General features: G+C 39.4%; 1 protein-coding gene across 1 annotated transcript in view; it reads left to right on the top strand.

Annotated features, from left to right (window-relative positions):
- The window catches only part of abcc5 (ATP-binding cassette, sub-family C (CFTR/MRP), member 5), a 50,450-nt gene that overhangs the window by 11,436 nt on the left and 18,510 nt on the right, over nucleotides 1-20,504 (top strand). Inside the window, 18 exon segments of the mRNA XM_016575705.1 lie at nucleotides 1,157-1,305; nucleotides 3,040-3,195; nucleotides 3,505-3,649; nucleotides 7,846-8,079; nucleotides 8,290-8,463; nucleotides 8,539-8,686; nucleotides 10,070-10,218; nucleotides 10,305-10,412; nucleotides 12,283-12,636; nucleotides 12,713-12,784; nucleotides 12,913-13,037; nucleotides 14,925-14,997; nucleotides 15,570-15,773; nucleotides 15,864-16,007; nucleotides 16,618-16,714; nucleotides 16,821-17,005; nucleotides 19,102-19,248; nucleotides 19,362-19,491. Of these exon segments, the coding sequence (XP_016431191.1) occupies nucleotides 1,157-1,305; nucleotides 3,040-3,195; nucleotides 3,505-3,649; nucleotides 7,846-8,079; nucleotides 8,290-8,463; nucleotides 8,539-8,686; nucleotides 10,070-10,218; nucleotides 10,305-10,412; nucleotides 12,283-12,636; nucleotides 12,713-12,784; nucleotides 12,913-13,037; nucleotides 14,925-14,997; nucleotides 15,570-15,773; nucleotides 15,864-16,007; nucleotides 16,618-16,714; nucleotides 16,821-17,005; nucleotides 19,102-19,248; nucleotides 19,362-19,491 (2,794 nt within the window).

Below are 20,504 nucleotides of genomic sequence, written 5' to 3'. Positions count from 1 at the left end.
GTCAAAATAAAAGTCCCGCCTCGAACGCGTCGGCCAAGCAGAAAAACTTATCGGCCGGTGCCGATATCTGAAAAATGCCAAATATCGGCCGATATATCGGCCTTGGCGATATATCGGTCGACCACTACTTTGAATAAATGTGCATTAGTAATATTTTGCTTGATGCACCCTCTTGTGGCCTCAGGAGAGAAGCCAAAAGCTTTTCTTCACCCTAAAAGAAATTATGCATTTTAAATTCGAATATAATTCTAATTTTGATAATAAGTACAAAATTTGAATTTGTTTTTTCAGCCATTTGACAGCCCTAGTTTTCACCTTACTGCACATGCGTAAATCCTCATAAAAGCTCACTGAGATGATACAGATGGAACAGACAGACATAAAGTTCTCACAATATTCTTCTTCAACTGCCCTCATGTTTTTGCTGCAGGACAGCACTTGTGAGTACATTTTCTGTAATCTTTGCAGGACTGTGATATGAAGAGTGTACAAAGCAACCGTGTGAAAGTGAATAGCACATAACAGGCACAATACAGGTATAAACAGATAACTTTCGGTACAATATGTGTCACGACTAAACGTGCGTCATTGTTTTTACAGTCCACACTCAATGAAAAATGGTGTTTTCACATGTATCCACTTTTTTAAAAAGCTTTGTTTTTAGTGACAACAATGTAGGCTTAGTGTGAACGGAAGGCCAAAATGGAGAGAAAAAGATTCATTTTCAAACGAAAATGATTGTGGAGTGGACAAGGCCTCACCTGTAGCGTCTTGCCTTAAACAGTCTTATAAACTATTTTACTTGACACATGACTTGAACATGTGTGCGTAAATTACAATTATGGGCTTCATCAGCTGTCTCTGTTTAAGGCCACGTGCAGCACAAGACTTGATGTTCCCTTGCATGATGCAGTGGTTTTTTCACAAGGCATTATTAGGCATTATGGGTTGCTGGAGTCTGACTGGTTTCCTTCCTCTGTTTTTTTCGCTGATGATATTTGTCCTTGCCCAATACATGCTGACGAATATGTCTTCTTTCATTTCCTGTCAACATTTTTTTTTGCATAGTCACATTTTTCCATTGAAAAGTGCTGATATGCCACGCTCAAAAACGAACCTGGTAGCCGAACACCTGATCTGCTGATATTTCTCCCAGGATGCTTTTGAAACGGCAGCGAGAGCTGAGGGTGGCCTCTCATTGGATGGGAGCAATGCCGCTGACGCAAAAGAGTTGGAGGACGAAGTCGGGAGAAGCAAATACCACCACAGTGTCTGTGTATTCAAGCCCATCCGCTCCACCAGCAAGTACGTACTAAAGTTACTGAGCAGTGTGCCTTTTATTTCAGTAAGCAAGTCATGATGGGTAATACTGTGTCCATTTTCAGACGTCTACATGCTTTTGAAGGTCAGGCTCTCAAATGTCAATGGCTCAGTAGACCTGAGATGCCAATAGAAGAAACTGAAACAACTGGTGACAAACTGAACTATTTGAATAGATAACAGTGTCAGCTGTTAAGTGGTTAATAACAGCCTTAAAGGAACAGTTCACTCAAAATGAGAATTTGCTGAAAATGTAGTTGGATTTAGCTTTTAGCTTTTATCACTTGCTCACCAGTGTATCCTCTGCAGTGAATGGGTGCCATCAGAATGAGTCCAAACTGCTCCAATAATCCACATGTAATCCACACCACTCCAGTCCATCAATTAATGTCTTAAGTGAAAAGCTGCGTGTTTTTAAGAAACAAATCTATACTTAAAGCTTTTTTTAACTTCAAACCTTAGCTTCAAGCTGAAATAAAAGGAGTCCTCTATCCATGATGTTGCTTTCTCCAGTGAAAAATTTGTCTCATCTGAATCAGAGGAGAAATATGCACAGATCAAGCACCGTTTACAAGCAAAAAATGGTCCAAACAGCTCTAAACAAATATGTGGGTAGATTTTGATGTGAGAGGACAACAGGAGATTGACTTTTTCACTGGAAGAAGTGCTATTATGGATTATGGATGGGTATTTTGGCCAGAAGCAACGGTTTAAAATTAAAATGTCTTAATATTTCATCCCAAGGGAGATGAAATACTGAGTTTAGACAAGGCCAATATAAGGGCAAACATAATGAACAATTGTAAATGAAATTAAATATTGTTTGAACCATGTGCTCAAAATGATTAAAATAAATTACTTTCTCAAATATCGGTCAATGTAAATATGTAAATAAAAGCCTAAATTAAAATCTGTTCATCATATAAAGCAATTGAGTGTCTTCGGAAAATTTGGACTAAACCGCTGAATTCATTTCACATTAGTTTTACAATCTCTTCATTTAAATTTTTGAATCGTCAATGTGTTAGTTGCATAGGCTGTCAGTGGAGGGACAGAAATCTCTCAGATTTCATTAAAAATCTTTTAATGTTAATATTTTAATGTATATTTCATTTGTTATGTTTCTTATGGGTTTGGAATGACATGAGGTGAGTAAATGGTGAATTCAGACACCAAAATAAAACAACACAGGAGACAAGAACATGCGGTATAAACTAAGTCTGGATACTGGTACCAATTTCAAGATTCGATTCGATTTCAATTCACAAGCTTGCAATTTTTACAATTATTGGATGGGAGGCATGCTATAAATAATGTTTTATAAAGTGCTGTTCATGAATCAACTGAAAACAGACTAAAATATAGATTCTTGGGATTTAAGAATCTATGATGAAGAGTTCTTCAAAAATGAGAGTCGATTCAAATTGTGAAATCACTTTTGTCAACCCAGCCCTAGTACAAACATCTTTGTTGAATTTTAACAAAAGCCACATTTTGGTAAAATTACAACCCTATTAAAATGTCATAGTGCAGTGATTAAGCTCAAATGACACAGTTTTACGAGACATACACTGTGTCCCTGAGAAAGGCACATGGGACTCAGGCTGGGTGGCCCTAATAAAGTAAACCAAATTGCACTGAATTAAAATACTGCAGCTTAGAGACTAATCCACATCTCTTGTCTCTTCTCCTGTTTTGTTTTTCACTCTGTCACCACAGGTATCAGCATCCAGTCGACAACGCTGGCCTCTTCTCCTTTATGACATTTAACTGGTTGACCTCACTGGTGGTGTTGGCCCATAAGAAGGGTCAGCTGTTTCTGGAGGATATATGGGCTGTGTCGCAGTTTGAGAGTTGTGAGGTCAATCATCGCCGGTCAGTACTGATATATGACTTCTTATCACAGATCAAGCACTCATCCAACTAAAATATATGTAATTCAGGCCTGGCAGGTGCAACTTTCTCATACAGTACTTTGGTGATACCAAATGGTAACAATACCATAAATACTATACTGAATGATTGATGAACCATGGTAGTTTCATAGTACTTCAAAGAATACCATTGCACTGGCATGGCTCATGTCCAAATCAAGTGGTGTTACAGTGGTACTTCTTGGACCTGGAGCCAGGCCTGATGTAATTGGTAGATGCATTGCATGTTAACAAAACATCATTTCCACAGGCTGGCCGGGCTTTGGGATGAAGAAGTCAGGTCACGAGGGGACGGGGCATCTCTTCGTCGTGTGGTCTGGCTTTTTTGCCGCACACGTCTGCTGCTGTCCATCCTCTGCCTTATGGTTACTCAACTCGCAGGCTTCAGTGGCCCAGTAAGTAACACCATCTCAGCTCTGTTGTGTCTTTCTGGTGTCTTTTCCTTCTATCTCTCTCTCTCTCTCGCTCTTGCTCTCTCTGTGTATTATGAGCTTAGACCCACCTATCAAATCCTGCCCCCCTCAAATGCTCAGGTGAGTGTTCAGATGGGGAATGAGAGGTGTTTTACATTGTCACTGGGCCTCAGAAGTGATCTGCTTTACCTCTGTGGCGTTTCCAGTGTGGCTCCCAAAACCAATTCATTTAACCATTAGTGCTATTTATAAAGTTCCTTAATGATGACTTGTGCCAACACCAAAAGAGTATTAGAGTTTGTCTGCTGCTTTTTGGCCGAATAGTCTGACTCTATAGTCAAAAATAGGGGGAACTTTATTAATTTAGATGTTATTGAAGTATGTTATATCTGCGCCACTAACGGCACCAAATGGAATCGCAAGCCATTTGAGCTGCCCAATTGTGTTGGATGTAACAACATTAACTCAAACATAGAGTGCATTAGGGTCAGGTAACCTTTTCAGAAGTGTTGGTTCCAGAAGTATTATTTCCATTAAATTTTCCCATAGGGATTTTAAAAAAGTGTTTGTTAAAGCGTTATAAGCCACAAACCAAAACAACAAGCTAAAAAATATATATATATATACAATCCCATGAAGCATTGCAAATGACATAATCGAATAAAAAATATAATATATTGAATACATTTAATACAATTCATTTTATCTAAAGAAACAATATATGGTAAGTTATATACACACACAAATATATAAGTATTTTGACAGCATAGCGAGACCATTTCATTTGTTATTTGCAGTGCCTCATGGGAGTGGCCTTTCTCTGCAAGATCTTTTGTTGTGATTTGTTCACCACCACTCTCTGATTGGGGGGATTTTTGCACAGCTTTATGGGTAATGTAGTTTTTCCACCAGCAATCCCAATTTTAAAGGGGTCATATGATGCTTTTTTAAAGATCATTATTTTGTGTATTTGGTGTAACAGAATATGTTGACATGCTTTAATGTTCAAAAAACATTATTTTTCAAATACTGTACATTATTGTAGGTCCTCTATGCCCCGCCTCTCTCAAACGCTTCGTTTTCTACAAAGCCCCCTCCTTTGACAAGCGCAGTCCGCTCTGATTGGCCAGCTGACCCAGTGCACTGTGATTGGCCGAACACCGCAAGCACGTGTCGGAAATGTAACGCCCCTTACCATAATCACGAGCTTCATCTTTCAAAATAAATGTAAAGACAGAGCAATGTCTTTACTCTGGGGAACAGAGTCGCGTGACAGACACAGTGAGGAAGCTGGTATGTGTTTGCAGTACACAAGCCACGGTTAAGACAGCTGACTCCACTGTGATGTGACACTGTCTCTCTCTCTCTCTCTCGATGCAACTGCATGCCGTACTTTTATATGAAAATAAACAAGCTTTAGTGCTTTTCTATAGTATTAAACCTCAAATAAACATCGGATTGGTTTCTTCTTTAAATTATAAAAAAGTAAATATATGAATGGTATTATAATGTTATACTAAAACAAAAAAAAATGGAAAAACCCTTAAGATAAGATGTAGAAAGAAAAAAACATATCTTAAGCGTGCAGAATAACATAAGTGGACTTCGAACGATTAATTGCCGCTTTGAACGATTACGTAATTGTGGCATCCATAATTGTAATCGCGATTAGAAATTCGATTAATTGTGCAGCCCTAGGTGAAATAATGCAAACCGATGGTTTCAACAAAACATTTACCATCGATTAACAACCTTGTAGCTCACAGTAGGACTGTCTTTAAAAGTTTAGAAGTTATTGTTAAAAATCAATTCCCCTCTGGAGAAAATTAATGGAGTTTTTACCTCCGCACCCCGATTGCTCACTGTTGCCGTGAGTTTGGGGCAGGAATCGGTTCTGTTCGGTGCTGCCAGTTGTGTAGATATGACACACTTTATTTTAAAGCATGTCTGTTAGTTATGGCAAAATGTTATTCATCATAAACATCCTGTAGTTTTAATAAAGCTAAAGATAAAGGACTCGAAACGTAGTCATCATTTTCAGTTCCAAGAGTTTCCGTTCCAAAAATAGAAACAAATTTATTACACCTGTCCAAAAAACTGCTGCTCTATGATTGTGCAAGTTTCTGTTTGTCTCTTGCTTTCCAGGTACCAGGTGTTTTATATCTGTGGTGTTATTATCGGGTAGATAAGGAAATTCTGTTCTTACGGTCCACTATGAAATGCTAGATTTGGGGTACAACTTAAGTTTAGGGGCATTGCATGTAGCACAAGCGTAGCCTAAAGAGAAGTCTCCTTAGATCAGGAGGATAGGCTAACATTTTCTTCAAGGAGAGCTTCTGTCACTGTCCCACCCTGGGCGACACAGCAAGGCTCTGTCTCCTTCAGGCTTTTGGAGAAAATCGGGCTTATCAAAAGATTCTGTTTAATCATCAACTGCCTTTCTCTCCCTGTTGTCTATATTTAGCAGCTCCATGTAGAACATCTCCTTGAAGAGATACCTGTCCTTGCTCTGATGACTGAGGTCAGGGGTGGTTTGTAAAGGAAGGTGGGTGTCTGGGGGGGGTGGGGGGTTCAGTTTGGAGTTAGGGGTCAGAGGTCGCTGGGTCCCCATGTGTGCGACATGTGACAGAGGCTATTCTTCAGACTCCACAGGGTGTCCATTTAACCTGCGGGGAGAGCGCACGGCAGGCAGAGCCGGTGAGGATTCCTGGGAGGTAAGGGCATGTTTCTTATGCAGGGCTGGATCAAGAGTTAATGCTGTCTCTCTCTCTCTCTCGCTCTCTCTCTCTCTCTCTCTCTCTCTTTCTCTTGCCTTCTCTCTCTTTCTTTCTGTTTCCCTTCTCTTATTTGATCTCTGTAATTATTCACATCTCATGTGTATTGAAATGATCCAGCAAGAAATGTCTGAAAGGTTGGGTAACTGGTTGGCAAATGATTGTGCAATGTATGTCCGATGACGGATGTGGGCAAGATTATATGCTGATGGACAATCGATTCAGACTTCTCCAGATAAATACCAGCGAACGGAAAACGGACTTGCGGGGGTTTTATATTGCCGGGGTTTTGGACTGAAACGCTCTCAAGTTTTGACAGATTCATGAGCGCACAGGTCGTTTTCAGACCCGCACCTCTTGTCCTCAATATGTTGCTGGATTTTTGACCAATTTCATGGACACCTTTTTGGGCAACTGCGGTGTAAATGGGTCTTGTAAGATGTGCGTCATTCAGGGAGGGTGATCGCTGCCCCACTAACCTCGATTAAAAATAAATGGGACAGCTTTTAAGTGATGACAACTCGCAAATGGACTCTCAAAGACCTTATTTTGTGCAACAATGTCTTTTGTTTTTCCTCTCACAACAAAGTATTGATTTGCCTGAGCCATGTTTTTCTACTTGCAACGTCTTTGTACATTTTTTTCCACAAACTGCTGATGTTTCAAGTTTCAAGGTTACATATTCAAGGTTTCCTTAATAAAATCTAGCAGCTGTGTTCAACCACATGGGTTTGCCCTTGTTCCCAGTTTATGTCTGCATATCCTTGACTGCGTATGTGCATGATGTTTGAGAACGGCGTGCGTGTGTGCGCGAATGTGTGTGCTTGGATGACTTTCTTGAACTGTCGGCTGTTAAAGTTTTCTGTGTTTTGTGCTTCCGCACAGTCTTTTACTAATTTAATTGATATTAATTTTCAGGTGTTAAAACAAAAGTACGTCTCCATCCTGTACCCCAACCTGATGTGACTGTAGGTAAAAAGTCTTTGAATCCACAAACAAGGGGCATTATGTCCATGACTGTATCACATTGCTTTGTCTCCCGCACAGATGGTACTGTCGGTACTGTTTCATTGTCTCTCTTGTTCTTTTCCGAAGGCTAGAGAAAAGGGCCGCATAAGGTAACGAACTGTTAGAACACAGGCTGACATTCTCTCTCAGTAGACGTTGCCGCTCCCTCACTGTCTCCAATGATTAGAAGCCGTGCATTTTATGATGAAGCCCCACACGTAGCACACAATGATCTGCATCCCTTTACCTTTCTCTGGCCAACGCTGTAATCAGATGTTTTATGATGAGGAAGGTCGTGAAGTGTAAATGTCGCAGTGCTGGTGCACAGCTGTGTTTGTATCCTCAGTCACGCCTGCTGTGTCCTGTCGCCCCCTTGCTCGTCCTCCCTCTCCGCAGGCGTTTGTGGTGAGGCGGTTGCTGGAGTATACGCAGATGAGCGAGCCCGACCTGCCCTACGGCCTGCTGCTGGTGCTGGGCCTCTTGGCCACCGAGCTGATTCGCTCCTGGTCCCTCGCCCTCACCTGGGCGCTCAACTACCGCACCGGCACCCGTCTGCGTGGAGCCATCCTGACCATGGCCTTCCACAAGATACTGCGTCTGCGCAGCCTTCGGGAGAAGAGCATGGGAGAGGTACGGTGTTGAGATTGGGCGGGTGAGGAGTTTTGGATTAATGAATTGGACATTTAGGAAGGTTAGGAGCAGATATCCTAGGGTGTTGAATGGTGAAGAGATGAAGAGTGAAGGAAAATATCTAAAGAAGGTGATGTCCGCATATATTTAATGGTAGTCTACGGTATATCTCGGGCATCTTGCTGACGTACGTGTCACTTTTCTCTTTAGCTGATCAATATGTGTTCGAGTGACGGGCAGCGCATGTTTGAAGCCGCTGCCATGGGCAGCCTGTTGGCTGGAGGCCCCCTGGTGGCCGTGCTGGGAATGGCATACAACTTATCCGTATTGGGGCCGACGTCTCTGCTGGGCTCTGCTGTATTCATCCTCTTCTACCCCACTATGGTGAGCTTTTCATTCAGGCTTTGTGTTGCTTTTCCAACAGGAGTTCCTGTTGTAATGGCAGAGTTTTTCCTGTAGATGTTTAGCTCCAGGCTGACGGCATACTTCAGGAGGAAGGGAGTAGCCGTGACTGACCAGCGCGTTCAAAAGATGAATGAGATTCTGAACTACATCAAGTTCATTAAGATGTATGCCTGGGTGAAGGCCTTCTCTCAAGCTGTACGAAGTAAGTTGTTTTTTTAGCATGTGTGTTTGGCTCGGTGTTATTTTTTTTAGGATTACTGATAAACTAATGTAGTTTGATTTGTATGTTATCTATTTTGTCATTTTATTACTTTTTTTACAATGTCTGTATAGGTTTTTTATTAAGTTTTTAGTTTTAGTTTAGTTATTTTAGTACTTCAACTTAAACTAAATGGAAATGAAATTAAAAAAAAAAAAACCAAAAAAACCAAGGAAAATATTTTTAGTGTTAATATATTTCAGTTAATATTAATTTCAAGTAATGAAAGTAGTTTTTTGTAGATTTAATTTTAGTTAACGATAATAACCCTGGTTGTTGTTGTTTAGCATAGTGTTATTTTAGTATTTATTTATTTAGTCATTTAGCAGATGCTTTTATCCAATAATTGATATACTTTTGGAAGTTTTTATTTATAATTTTTTTTTATGAATTTTCATTTTAGTTAATTTTTGTAATTTTGTGTTAAGTTTGTAGTTTTTTTTAATATGCCTGTATAGCTTTTTATTTTTAGTTTGTTTTAGTAATTCAACTTAAACTAAATGAAAATGAGAAGTGTTGCTGAAATTTCAGCAAATTTTTATTTTATTTAAAATAAAGATATAGATATCTCTCTTTCTCTCTCTAAATACACACACACACACACACATATACAGTGGGTACGGAAAGTATTCAGACCCCCTTAAATTTTTCACTCTTTGTTATATTGCAGCCATTTGCTAAAATCATTTATAGTAATTCAACTTAAACTAAATGAAAATGAGAAGTGTTGCTGAAATTTCAGCAAATTTTTATTTTATTTAAAATAAAGATATAGATATCTCTCTTTCTCTCTCTAAATACACACACACACACACACACACACACACATATATATATATATATATACATATATAAATTATACATACATACATACATACATACATGCATACACATATATGTACTTGTTTTTGGTGTTTGGCTTAGTGTTATGTTAGAATCGTTGTTATACCTTTTGTTCTTTTGTTAATATTTTGAATTGATTTTAGCTTTATTTTTTGTTTTCATTTAAATGTTAAGTTTAGAAATTTAGTTGTATGCATTTGTCATTTTTATTTAATTTCTTTATTTTTTAAATACGTGTATATAGTATTTATAAAGTTTTAGTTTTGGATCAGTTTTAGTTGTTTTAATACTACAATTCAACTCAAACTAAATGAAAATGAGAAATGTTTGTTTGGCGAATAGCTAAAATAATTTTTCTTAAATATTTAATATTTTTATTTAAAGTAATGAAAATTGTTTTTTTTAAGGTTTTAGTTAATGATAGTAGCCTGCGCTGGCCTATTTCCATGCAAATGTTTTTGCTTATTGCATTCCATCTAACAGGAATTAGAGATGAGGAGCGTCAGATTCTGGAGCGAACCGGATATTTTCAGAGCATTACAGTCGGTGTGGCACCTATCGTCGTGGTGATTGCCAGTGTGGCCACATTCTCCACCCACATGTTGCTAGGTTATGACCTTACCGCCGCACAGGTAGGGTTACATTGCTTGTTTGGAGGTGTAGGCATTACCACAGTATTCATGTACTCATGCACTGACTCTTCATTTCTTTTTTCCAGGCATTTACTGTCGTCACCGTTTTCAATGCCATGACCTTTGCCTTAAAGGTCACCCCATTTTCTGTCAAATCTCTATCAGAGGCATCTGTCGCCATTGATAGGTTTAAGGTGAGCTGTCTCTCCTTCTTTCTCCAGATAGTTACTTCTACCTTTGTCAAGTGTGTATTTTGCATGCTGTTCTCATAGGGACCCTGTTCCTGTAAATCCAGGTATTGAAGCAAGTGTTATCTTTGAGGTGTGTTTGATATGGTCCAGATGAATGATCTTGGGGAATTGACTGAATAAGATGGGAATGGGGCTGTTCTTGGTGCCATATTGAAAAGCTCCAGTTGCCATCCAGCTCACTTCTATCTTTCACTTAATCCTGCAGATTATATCTTCGTTTCTTCTGTTTCTGACTTCAGTGGCAGATACAAAAAACACATGACTTGCATCATGCTTCAATGAACTTGCACATCAAAAGTGTTGGAGATGCCATCATAAAAGGGCAATTTTAGGAAGATGTTAGATTAAGAAAATGAGGAAATTAAGACCTGAAAAGGAGTAAAACATGCTAAAAGCAAGAGAAAAAAGAGTTTTATTTGAGCTTAGAACTGAAGAAAAGTCTCTTCTTGAACATGGGTTCACATCTCAGGTTGCTCAGCTTCATACATCTGGACCAGACTCTCTTCCATCTTGTTTTTGTTTTTGTGCCAGCATCACATGTTACTGCAGAGTGCTGCATAAAAGATGACTTTTCAACTTTTCTCCTTTAATCCTTTTAAAAAAACAACAGGATTTTCCCATTGGCTTTCAGATTGTTTCATAAAATAATCTGACCAACAGAAGTTTTATGATTCTTAAATATTTTGTTCAGCATGATAACCTTTCACAGATGAATGCAACTTGAATTTTGAATCCTAAATACAATCGCCAGGAGTAAAAAGCTAAACATAGGCTTAAAACGAACTACGCCAGAATTGCATTTCTTCAGTTCACAGACCATCAATGACTTTTAGTCTTTATTAAAAAAAAATTTTCCCTGAAAGTTTAAGAATAGTTTGCAAGAGTGTGATTACAAACACAATGAGGCTGTGAAAGCAACTAGTGAGTAGAATGAGTTTAGCTTTTTGGACGTTTGATGTCCCAGACAACCTCTGTAGTCATATTTATCCACTTTTAGCAGCCGCCTTTTCAAGACAGGTAAAGGATTTGCAAAAATCACAATTAAGTATAACTGATGTATGTTGTAGAATCACATGTAAAATAACTTGTTAAACACAGACCTTATTTCTGGCATTTAAAGGGGTCATATGACGTTGCTAAAAATTAATTATGGCATTAATGTTTGCCTTCAAAACCACCCCTGGCTCTGCACCCATTTACCTAAATTCATTACTTCAGAGTTATGTGCCCTCTAGAAGCTTGCGTTCTGCAAGTGAACGGCGTATTCTTGTGCCATCTCAAACATGGCGGCGGCAGCAACAATACTACAGCGAGAATCAAAGTTACGTCTTCTTTCTATGCGTGAACATTTGGGGAACATCGTGACGTAGACATGTGGGGGCGTGTTAGAACGAGCCGTTTTAGGTAGGCATGGTTGACTCTTAACTTTTAGTTAAGAGACTTCAGTCTTTGCAACTTTACAGATCTTCTTTATGCACCAAGAGCTTGTATCACTCCAAAGAGAAAGGAAAAATTGAAATCGCATCATATGACCCCTTTAAGCAAAAACCCATTGACAATTGAACCAGAAGTGCTAAAATGCTCACTCATCTCTAGGATTTGGCCTACAAAAATACATAATTTCTGCAGCACTCTTAAGTCATGCATAAAGTGAACATGCAGACATTCTAAGACAAATTAAATAATTTAATAGCTAGGAAAAAGACAAACAGCCTCTGTGTACTCTGTTAAATTTAGCACCTGCAAATTAATTGATTGTTTTGTGAGACAAGTTCCTTTAATCTGTTTTCTCTGTTTCTTCATTGTCCTCCAGAGTTTGTTACTGATGGCCGAGGTCAAGATGATCCGTGAGCTGCCGAGGAATCCTTCCGCTGCGATAGAGATGACCAGTGCCAGTTTGGCTTGGGAGACAGGCGGTCACAGCGCCCAGCCTTCGCCCCGCAGTACACCCTATGTAGGCCTCGGCATGAGAGGCTGTCGCAAGAAGCGCCGGCAGCGTGACGACCCAAAACATCACGGGATGCTGGAAGAGGAAACGCATGGCCAGCTGTTGAATGATGTGTCCGTAGACATGGCATCCAGTCCTGAAGATCAAACCCTTCAAGTGCCGACCATCAGCCAACGGCTGCAGAGAACTCTTCACTGCATCGATCTCACTATACAAAAGGTCTTCGCCTTTCTCAATGCTAATTTGGTAATGGTAGAGATAACAAAGAATAATCATGCTGTGTTTGAATCTTCAGGGGAAGCTGGTCGGTGTCTGTGGCAGCGTGGGAAGTGGCAAAACATCTCTCATCTCTGCCATTCTTGGCCAGGTGAGCGAGTGTCTGATTTGAAGCATAAAACAGAGCACCTGTCCTTTGTCTATGTTGAAGGCTACATCAATTAGATGTGTTCAGAAATCCTCTTATCTGTTTTAACGCCTGTTCTGTGTGTATCCCAGATGACTCTTTTAGAAGGGACTGTTGCTGTAAATGGAGATTTCGCATATGTGGCACAACAGGCCTGGATTCTCAATGCATCCTTCCGTGACAATATCCTGTTTGGCAAGGAAATGGAGGAAGAGAGGTGAGCGCCAAATAAAATGAAAGTGTAGAGCCCCTGATATACTCACAGCAAAGTTATTTTTCATTATTCGCTAAAGAATAAAAAGAAGTTGAAAGTACTTAAGCAATGGTTTACTGTTATTGAACTGTCTGTTCTCCTGAGAGCGGCATTTAGATGAATATGTAAATATGTGCTGCGCGTTTTCCTCGCAATGACAAAATAAGCACACAACAAAAATGACAGCAGTGAGAAAACAGCAGTTAAGAAAGCATCTGATCATAGTGCTGTGGATATGTTTGCACCAGCTCTGCAATTCAGAACTCCAGTCAAGTAAAGTCACGTCACGTTTGTTTATATAGCATTTTATACAGTAAATTGCTTTAAAGCAGCTTTACAGTATTAACTCTTTCCCCGCCAGCTTTTTTAAAAAACGTTGCCACCGGCAGCATTTTTGATCATTTTCACGAAAGTTTAATGGCCCCCAGAATATTTTGTTGTATGAATATCTGAACATGCAATATACCAAAACAAAGAACAGAGCCTCTGCTTTTAAACAAAAAAAAAAAAAAAACTGTTTTATTCTAGCTTCATACAATCTATTTTTATCAACACTTGAATATGGGTAAGTTTCATAAAAAAAAAAAATTTAGCAAAAAAGCTAAGAAAATCGCATTTTTGTCCTGTTTAGATGATCAAAACATAGATGGAATAAATCGCTTCCATCAACACATCCAAAGCTTGCTCAGTTCTATACCACTTCCTGGATCGACATTTCATTTAACGTTAGGCAGTTTTGATTTATATGCTGTTTAATGCTTGATGATGCGTTATTTTACATATGCATCTGCTTATATGCGCAATTGCTTGTTTCTGCTTTTTCTTTGCCATGTTTTGATCCAGACGTTCAATACTCTTTCAGAAGATGTGTAATAGTGCCTCCTACCATACACCAGTGAAAAGCCAGAAAATTCTGTGATTGGAGGGGAAAGAGTTAAACATGAAAAACTGTGTCAGAGTCACTTTCAATTAAAATTGCAACTTCAAATTCAACTACAAAGCAACTCTTCAGAACACATCCACCTATTACATAATCATCCCAGACCAACAGGAGTTTGAAGGCATTTACAAGCTGGAGCAAATTTTTCTGGAAAGTTTGTTTTGACAAGCCGTTTCCGAAACAAACTCCATCTGACATCGTTTTGGCCTGATTTTGTTCAAATTATGAACAAGGGGGCAGTCGTGGCCTTATAGATAGAGAGTCAGATTTGTAACCTGAAGGTTGCAGGTTCGAGTCTCGGGTCCGGCAGGGATTGTAGGTGGGGAGAGTGACTAACCAGCACTCACTTCCACCTTCAATACCACAACTGAAGTGAATACGACTTGAGCAAGGCACGGAACCCCCAACTGCTCCCTGGGCACCGCAGCAATATGGCTGCCCACTGCTTCGGGTGTGTGTGTGTGTGTTCACTACTGTGTGTGTGCACTTGGTTGGGTTAAATGCAGAGCAAATTCCAAGTATGGGTCTCCATACTTGGCCACACGTAACTTTACTTCATTACTCATGACGAGTATCTAGGGGCCTTAATACTGGACACGTCAGTACTTTTGTGCTTTGCCAAATGGCTGCACTACATCAGTGTAATGAGTAATGTGTTTGAGTATGTGTGAAGGAGATTAAAGGGCTGAGCAAGTGAAACAGGGCTGCAGGTGGGTTGGTGAATGTGACTCGGCACAAAGATAAAATGAGCACACATGACCTTGAACGCTTGTGCTTTGTCATTGAATAGCCTCCAACTCTTGATATATTTATAACTGTAATGACACCTTGATATTTTACCATTAAGAGTAAGCATTTTTGGTTTTTAATGCAGGACATTTTATTCTCCTGTATTTTTATGTCTCCTGCAGGTATCAGGCAATTCTGAGTGCTTGCTGCTTGAGACTAGACTTGGCCATCCTCCCTAATGCTGACCTGACTGAGGTAACACATTCTGTACAAAAATCAGCGGATACTCATAAGCCCGTTATGCATTGCACGATTTACACACACTGAACGCAACATTCTGTTCTCGTATTCTTAGGTTCATGACAGCAGCCCAAAACCGTGAATCTAATCACTAGTATACCGGCATATGAACACTATAGCATAAATTCATTTTAAAAAAAACGCACCAAAGGAAAGAGAGTGCAATCTATGTTATCGTTTTCTCTATATGAAGTATAGAGTTTATTCAGACCACAAAAATACAGTCTCACAAGTGAAGTGATGTACATTAACAATTTGGGACAAATATTATGTCATATAATGGAAAAAATATTATGTTATGAAAAACTTTCACACTGTAGGCGATTGAACTTAGCTTTATTCTATGACAGAAATCCTTTAGGATTGCAGAAATTAGGTTTAGATGGCAAAATCGTGGGCAAAATTGTACAGTGTGCACTGGGCTGCAGACCAGATCTACTAATACAATAATAATTCTTTGATCAAACAATAAATTCCCCTTAAAATGAAGGTATGTTTTTACTACATGGTGTGATTCCCTCTGTCAGATTGGAGAACGTGGTGCCAACCTGAGCGGCGGGCAGCGTCAGCGGATAAGCCTGGCTCGAGCTTTATACAGCAACGGGGATATTTACATTCTCGATGACCCTTTAAGTGCTCTGGATGCCCATGTCGGAAATCACATCTTCAACAATGCCATTAGAAAACATCTGCGTGGCAAGACAGTCATCTTTGTCACTCACCAGCTACAGGTATTATAATGTCATGGCCGGTCATGTGAAAAGTACTGTATATGTATTTTTAATTCAGCTTCCAAAACCCTGTCCTATTTCTGTTATTAGTATCTGGTGGACTGTGATGACGTGATCGTCATGCGTGACGGCAGCATCACAGAGCAGGGCAGCCATGAGGACCTGATGAATGTGAATGGAGACTACGCCGCCATGTTTAACAACCTTCAGCTGGGAGAAACACCCATCATTGAGGTCAGACAACCCTCCAAAACATTTTTTTTTCTCACCCCCATGTCAGGATGAACCTCAAACATCAATGCGTTTGGTCAAGAACCAATGGGGTTTGACTATTGTTGACATATGAGGTTCAAGGAATAAAGACTTTTTAAAAATTGTTAACCTGTTCATCCAAACCAGTTGTGTTGCTTCAGAAGACTTGGATTAAACGGTTTGGATTAATTAATTTCACTTTTTTTTGGAGCTTTACATTTTATAATATGGACAAAACATTCTTCAGAATATCTTCTTTTGTGGTCTGCAAGATAAAGAAAGGTTTTGAGTAACACAAGGGTTTGTAAATGGGTGAATTATCCCTTAAGTTCATGTGTTTTGTTTCTAAACGCATGAAATCGGGAAGATGGTGAAACAGTTCGGAGACAGTTCAACCAAAAACTATCATCATCATTTTCCTCATGTTGTTCCAAACCCGCATGACTTTATTGCTTCCGCGAAATACAAAAGGAGAAGTTTTGAATGTCTACACAGCTCTTTTTTTAACAGCACCATCGGTTCTTGCACGTCATTGCGTGTTTCTTGCATATTGAAGCTATGGTTTCAAATCTGTCGTTTTGTGTCATCTCAGGTTCCGAATAAGAACTCTGGAAGTTCCCTAAAGAAACCCTTAGAGAACAAAAAGGCAGGATCTGTCAAAAAAGAAAAATCGGCCAACCAGGGTGATGGTAAGTACGAGTATGCTAAACAGTAAATTACCCTGTGCTCTACTTGACTCACATTTAGTCATGCTTTACCTACTGATTTACCTCACTGCTGTCTGTTTTCTTTCAGGTCAGCTGATGCAGGTGGAGGAGAGGGGGAAAGGCTCAGTGCCCTGGGCGGTGTACAAAGTGTACATCCAGGCTTTAGGAGGGTGGCTCGTCTTCCTCTTCATCCTCGCCCTCTTTGTTCTCAATGTGGGCAGCACAGCCTTCAGCAACTGGTGGCTCAGCTACTGGATCAATCAGGGCAGCGGGGTAAGAGACCATGGGCAGTTCGGAGCAAAGGAAAGGCAGAAAGGCTTCAATTCCATGAGACCAGAGTAGAAGTGTTTAAATATTTCATGTGCTTCTGACCTTTACCTGTGTTTTTCTTTTTCTTTTCTTTCTAGAGCTGTTACTGTTAGTGTGTCTTCACACATTGGAAATTACAAATCACAAATGATCGCAAATTATATTATTTTTGGCCACAAAATTCATTCACTTAAGTATCAATATTTAAAAAATGTATATGAAATTCTTTATCTCGGTTAAATAAAAATCCACATTGGCAAAGACACGCAGATCGTTAACGGCTGTTCTATGTGGTAGTCCATCGGGCAGGACATCCAAACGCTCGCCTATATCATTCATTGACCTCATATATGGCTTATCATCTGAAATATGTTAGTAGCAGCAACTTTACATGGCCGCGCTTATCATCTGAAATATGTAAGTATTAGCAACTTTACATGGCCGCTCAATCTAATGTTAACCTAGAGAAATGTGCGCTGTTCAGGTGTCTGTGCGGAGTGTGGAAGCTGAACAGTAGCTATCGCTCACTGCAGGACAGATGGAGGCGCCGGTGCGCTCACTTGCACTTAAAATACTCCTTCATTTTTGCTCATACAGATAAGAGTAATACATCTTTAAAATCTGTAAAGACTCTACGTTTATTTGTGTGCACTCACAATAACAACAAACATGGCGCTTTTGTAAAATAATGCAAGCAAACAGGATGCGCTTTCCGCCGTCTCAGTCTCTGTGAACTTGAGCGCGAAACTCCGCGTATATTTGCCTTACAGACACGGAAAAATCTATCTATAGAGTAGGGCTGCACGATATATTGTTTCAGCATCGATATCGCGATGTGCGCATCCGCGATAGTCACATCGCAGGATGTGCGATGTTTAGTATACTGATTGTTATATTTATACTGATTGTTTTCTTTGCTGACACACAGACATGGTGTCTACACTGGACGCGACAGCTGTACAGAGATACCCATTTTCATTTAGTAGCAGAGCTACTGCAAGCGATTTTCAGTGCTGGAAATCCATTTATCCTTTGTTGAAACTTCCACGTCGTCGTGGAGTGCTTAGCAACGGCAGACGCCACGAAAGCGCAAGCTCTCGAGCGCTTTGGAAAGAAGAGCTGTGTCCAAAACTGCTCCCTATCCACTATATAGTGCACTATATCGGGTGTCAGCCATTTTGTAGTACTGTCTGAATTCTGAGTGAACGACTTAATTCCCTACATTCGTTCACTACTTTTTACCCACAATGCATTCCTGATTTCGAGTGTAGTGTCGAGAAAGTGTTGCTTTCTGTGTCATGAATGTTAATCAAACAACAAAACACAAAGAAAAATCTCTATTGTAGCTTTAACACAGATTTATTAGATTTAATTTATAGTGAAAACTATGCAGCGTTATGTTACATTTGATTATTCAATTTCTGTACCTTAAAAATATAAAGCACTGCTTATTTCATTTGTATCTTTGTTCTGTTATATTTATCTATGCTTGTAATTTGTTTATTTCCTATGCTGATTTACTCGCCTACAAAATCACCCCAGTCATTGATTTTTTTTTTTTCCAAATAGAGCTATTCAAGTCATCTGGTGATTTATTTATTTATTTATTTTCATATCGCAATATATATCGCAGAAAAACAAAATATCGCAATGTGAGTTTTTTCCAATATCGTGCAGCCCTACTATAGAGAGTGAAATGTCTACTTTCAAATAAACCAAATCAAATGGAAAACAATATTCTCAGATTAGATAATCCATGTGAAACATGCATACAGGCGCATCCACTACTGTGGAGAGGACGCCGACTTAATCTCTTAAACCGAAAACAAAAAAGCACTAGTTTTATCAATAAATTATTAAAACGTTAATGCAGCCTCCTTACTGTTTTTACCTGACACATTCATAATCATTACTTCTGCCGGTGTGCCGTGGCAAATCTTTAGTCGAGGGCAGCCCTTATATATATATATATATATATATATAAATAATACACACAAATGTTCATTCATTACCATGTTTTACTGTATAATGCAATGTGTCTGTGATGTCTTGCTCAACAGAACACGACGGTGCAGGTGGGGAACAGTTCAGTACTGAGTGAGAGTATGCGTGATAACCCTCTGATGCAACACTATGCTGCTGTCTACACTATGTCTATGGGAATCATGCTCCTTCTCAAACTACTGAGAGGCATTGTGTTTGTTAAGGTGAGATTTTACATCATATAGTTACTTTTATAGCGATTGCAGTTTTGCATGATGGACTTGCTGTGTCAGAGAATGAGCTCCATGTTTCAGCGGGTGATCTTTTGTTTTTCAAGGGTACTATGCGTGCCTCCTCGAGGCTCCATGAGGAACTTTTTCAGAAGATTCTTCGTAGTCCCATGAAATTTTTTGACACGACGCCCACGGCTCGCATCCTCAACCGATTCTCCAAAGACATGGATGAAGGTGGGACCTGATGGAGGGTTAGATTGTAGCATTATCATCAGATAGGGGTGTGAGGGGTGTAATTAGACGATTGCTAATTTGTAGCGATTGTTTTTGTACTGGTATCTTGACTAGTTGTGAACAGTTGACACAGCTTTTCGACGATATTTGCATTTTATAAAGCAATTTTTTCTAACCTTATTAGATGTATGCATCATCTTGTGTCAAACTCTTACATTTAATCAATAAATGTAATTACAATAATAAGACACTATAGGTTGTTACCGGTCAAATGAAATCAACAAAACCTACTTTTGCACTGCAGAAGTGGCACAGAAGCTGCATCTGAAGTGGCATTTAGATGTATTTACACTGCAATTACGATTGCATAAATAATATTATGAATATTGAAATATGTTTTTTTTTAATGAAATGGTTATTTAAATATGAAATTAAAACCACCTGTAGGTGGCTGCAAGTCTGAGTAAGTCATTGAGTCATCTGCTCATCCGATTCATTCAAAGGAATGAAGCAAGTGAATAACTGCATCCCAAATGACGCACTATGCACTTATACACTATGTACTTATGCACTATGTACTCAACCATGTAGTGTATGAATTTTATAAGGTTATTTTGTCATTAATAATCGGAGTCTGATAGCCCCTACCCCTTCGTGACGTAATTAAAGCTGCGACAGTTGAATGCATGAAGTGTCCAACATTCCACACAAATGTGCAGGAACCCTAGCCCTGCACATTTTGTATGTCTCCCTTATCAGACACACCTAATTCATGTCTTGCAGTCTCTACTAATGAGCTGATGAGTTGAATCAGGTGTGTTAGATAAGGGAGACATACAAAATGTGCAGGGCTAGGGTTCCTGCACATTTGTGTGGAATGTTGGACACTTCATGCATTCAACTGTCGCAGCTTTAATTACGTCACGAAGGGGTAGGGGCTATCAGACTCCGATTATTAATGACAAAATAACCTTATAAAATTCATACACTACATGGTTGAGTACATAGTGCAT

Source organism: Sinocyclocheilus rhinocerous, unplaced genomic scaffold (assembly GCF_001515625.1).
Source record: "Sinocyclocheilus rhinocerous isolate Xijiao unplaced genomic scaffold, SAMN03320098_v1.1 scaffold82, whole genome shotgun sequence".
In the NCBI taxonomy this organism is placed as follows: domain Eukaryota; kingdom Metazoa; phylum Chordata; class Actinopteri; order Cypriniformes; family Cyprinidae; genus Sinocyclocheilus; species Sinocyclocheilus rhinocerous.
This window is presented reverse-complemented; position numbering and strand designations above follow the sequence as displayed.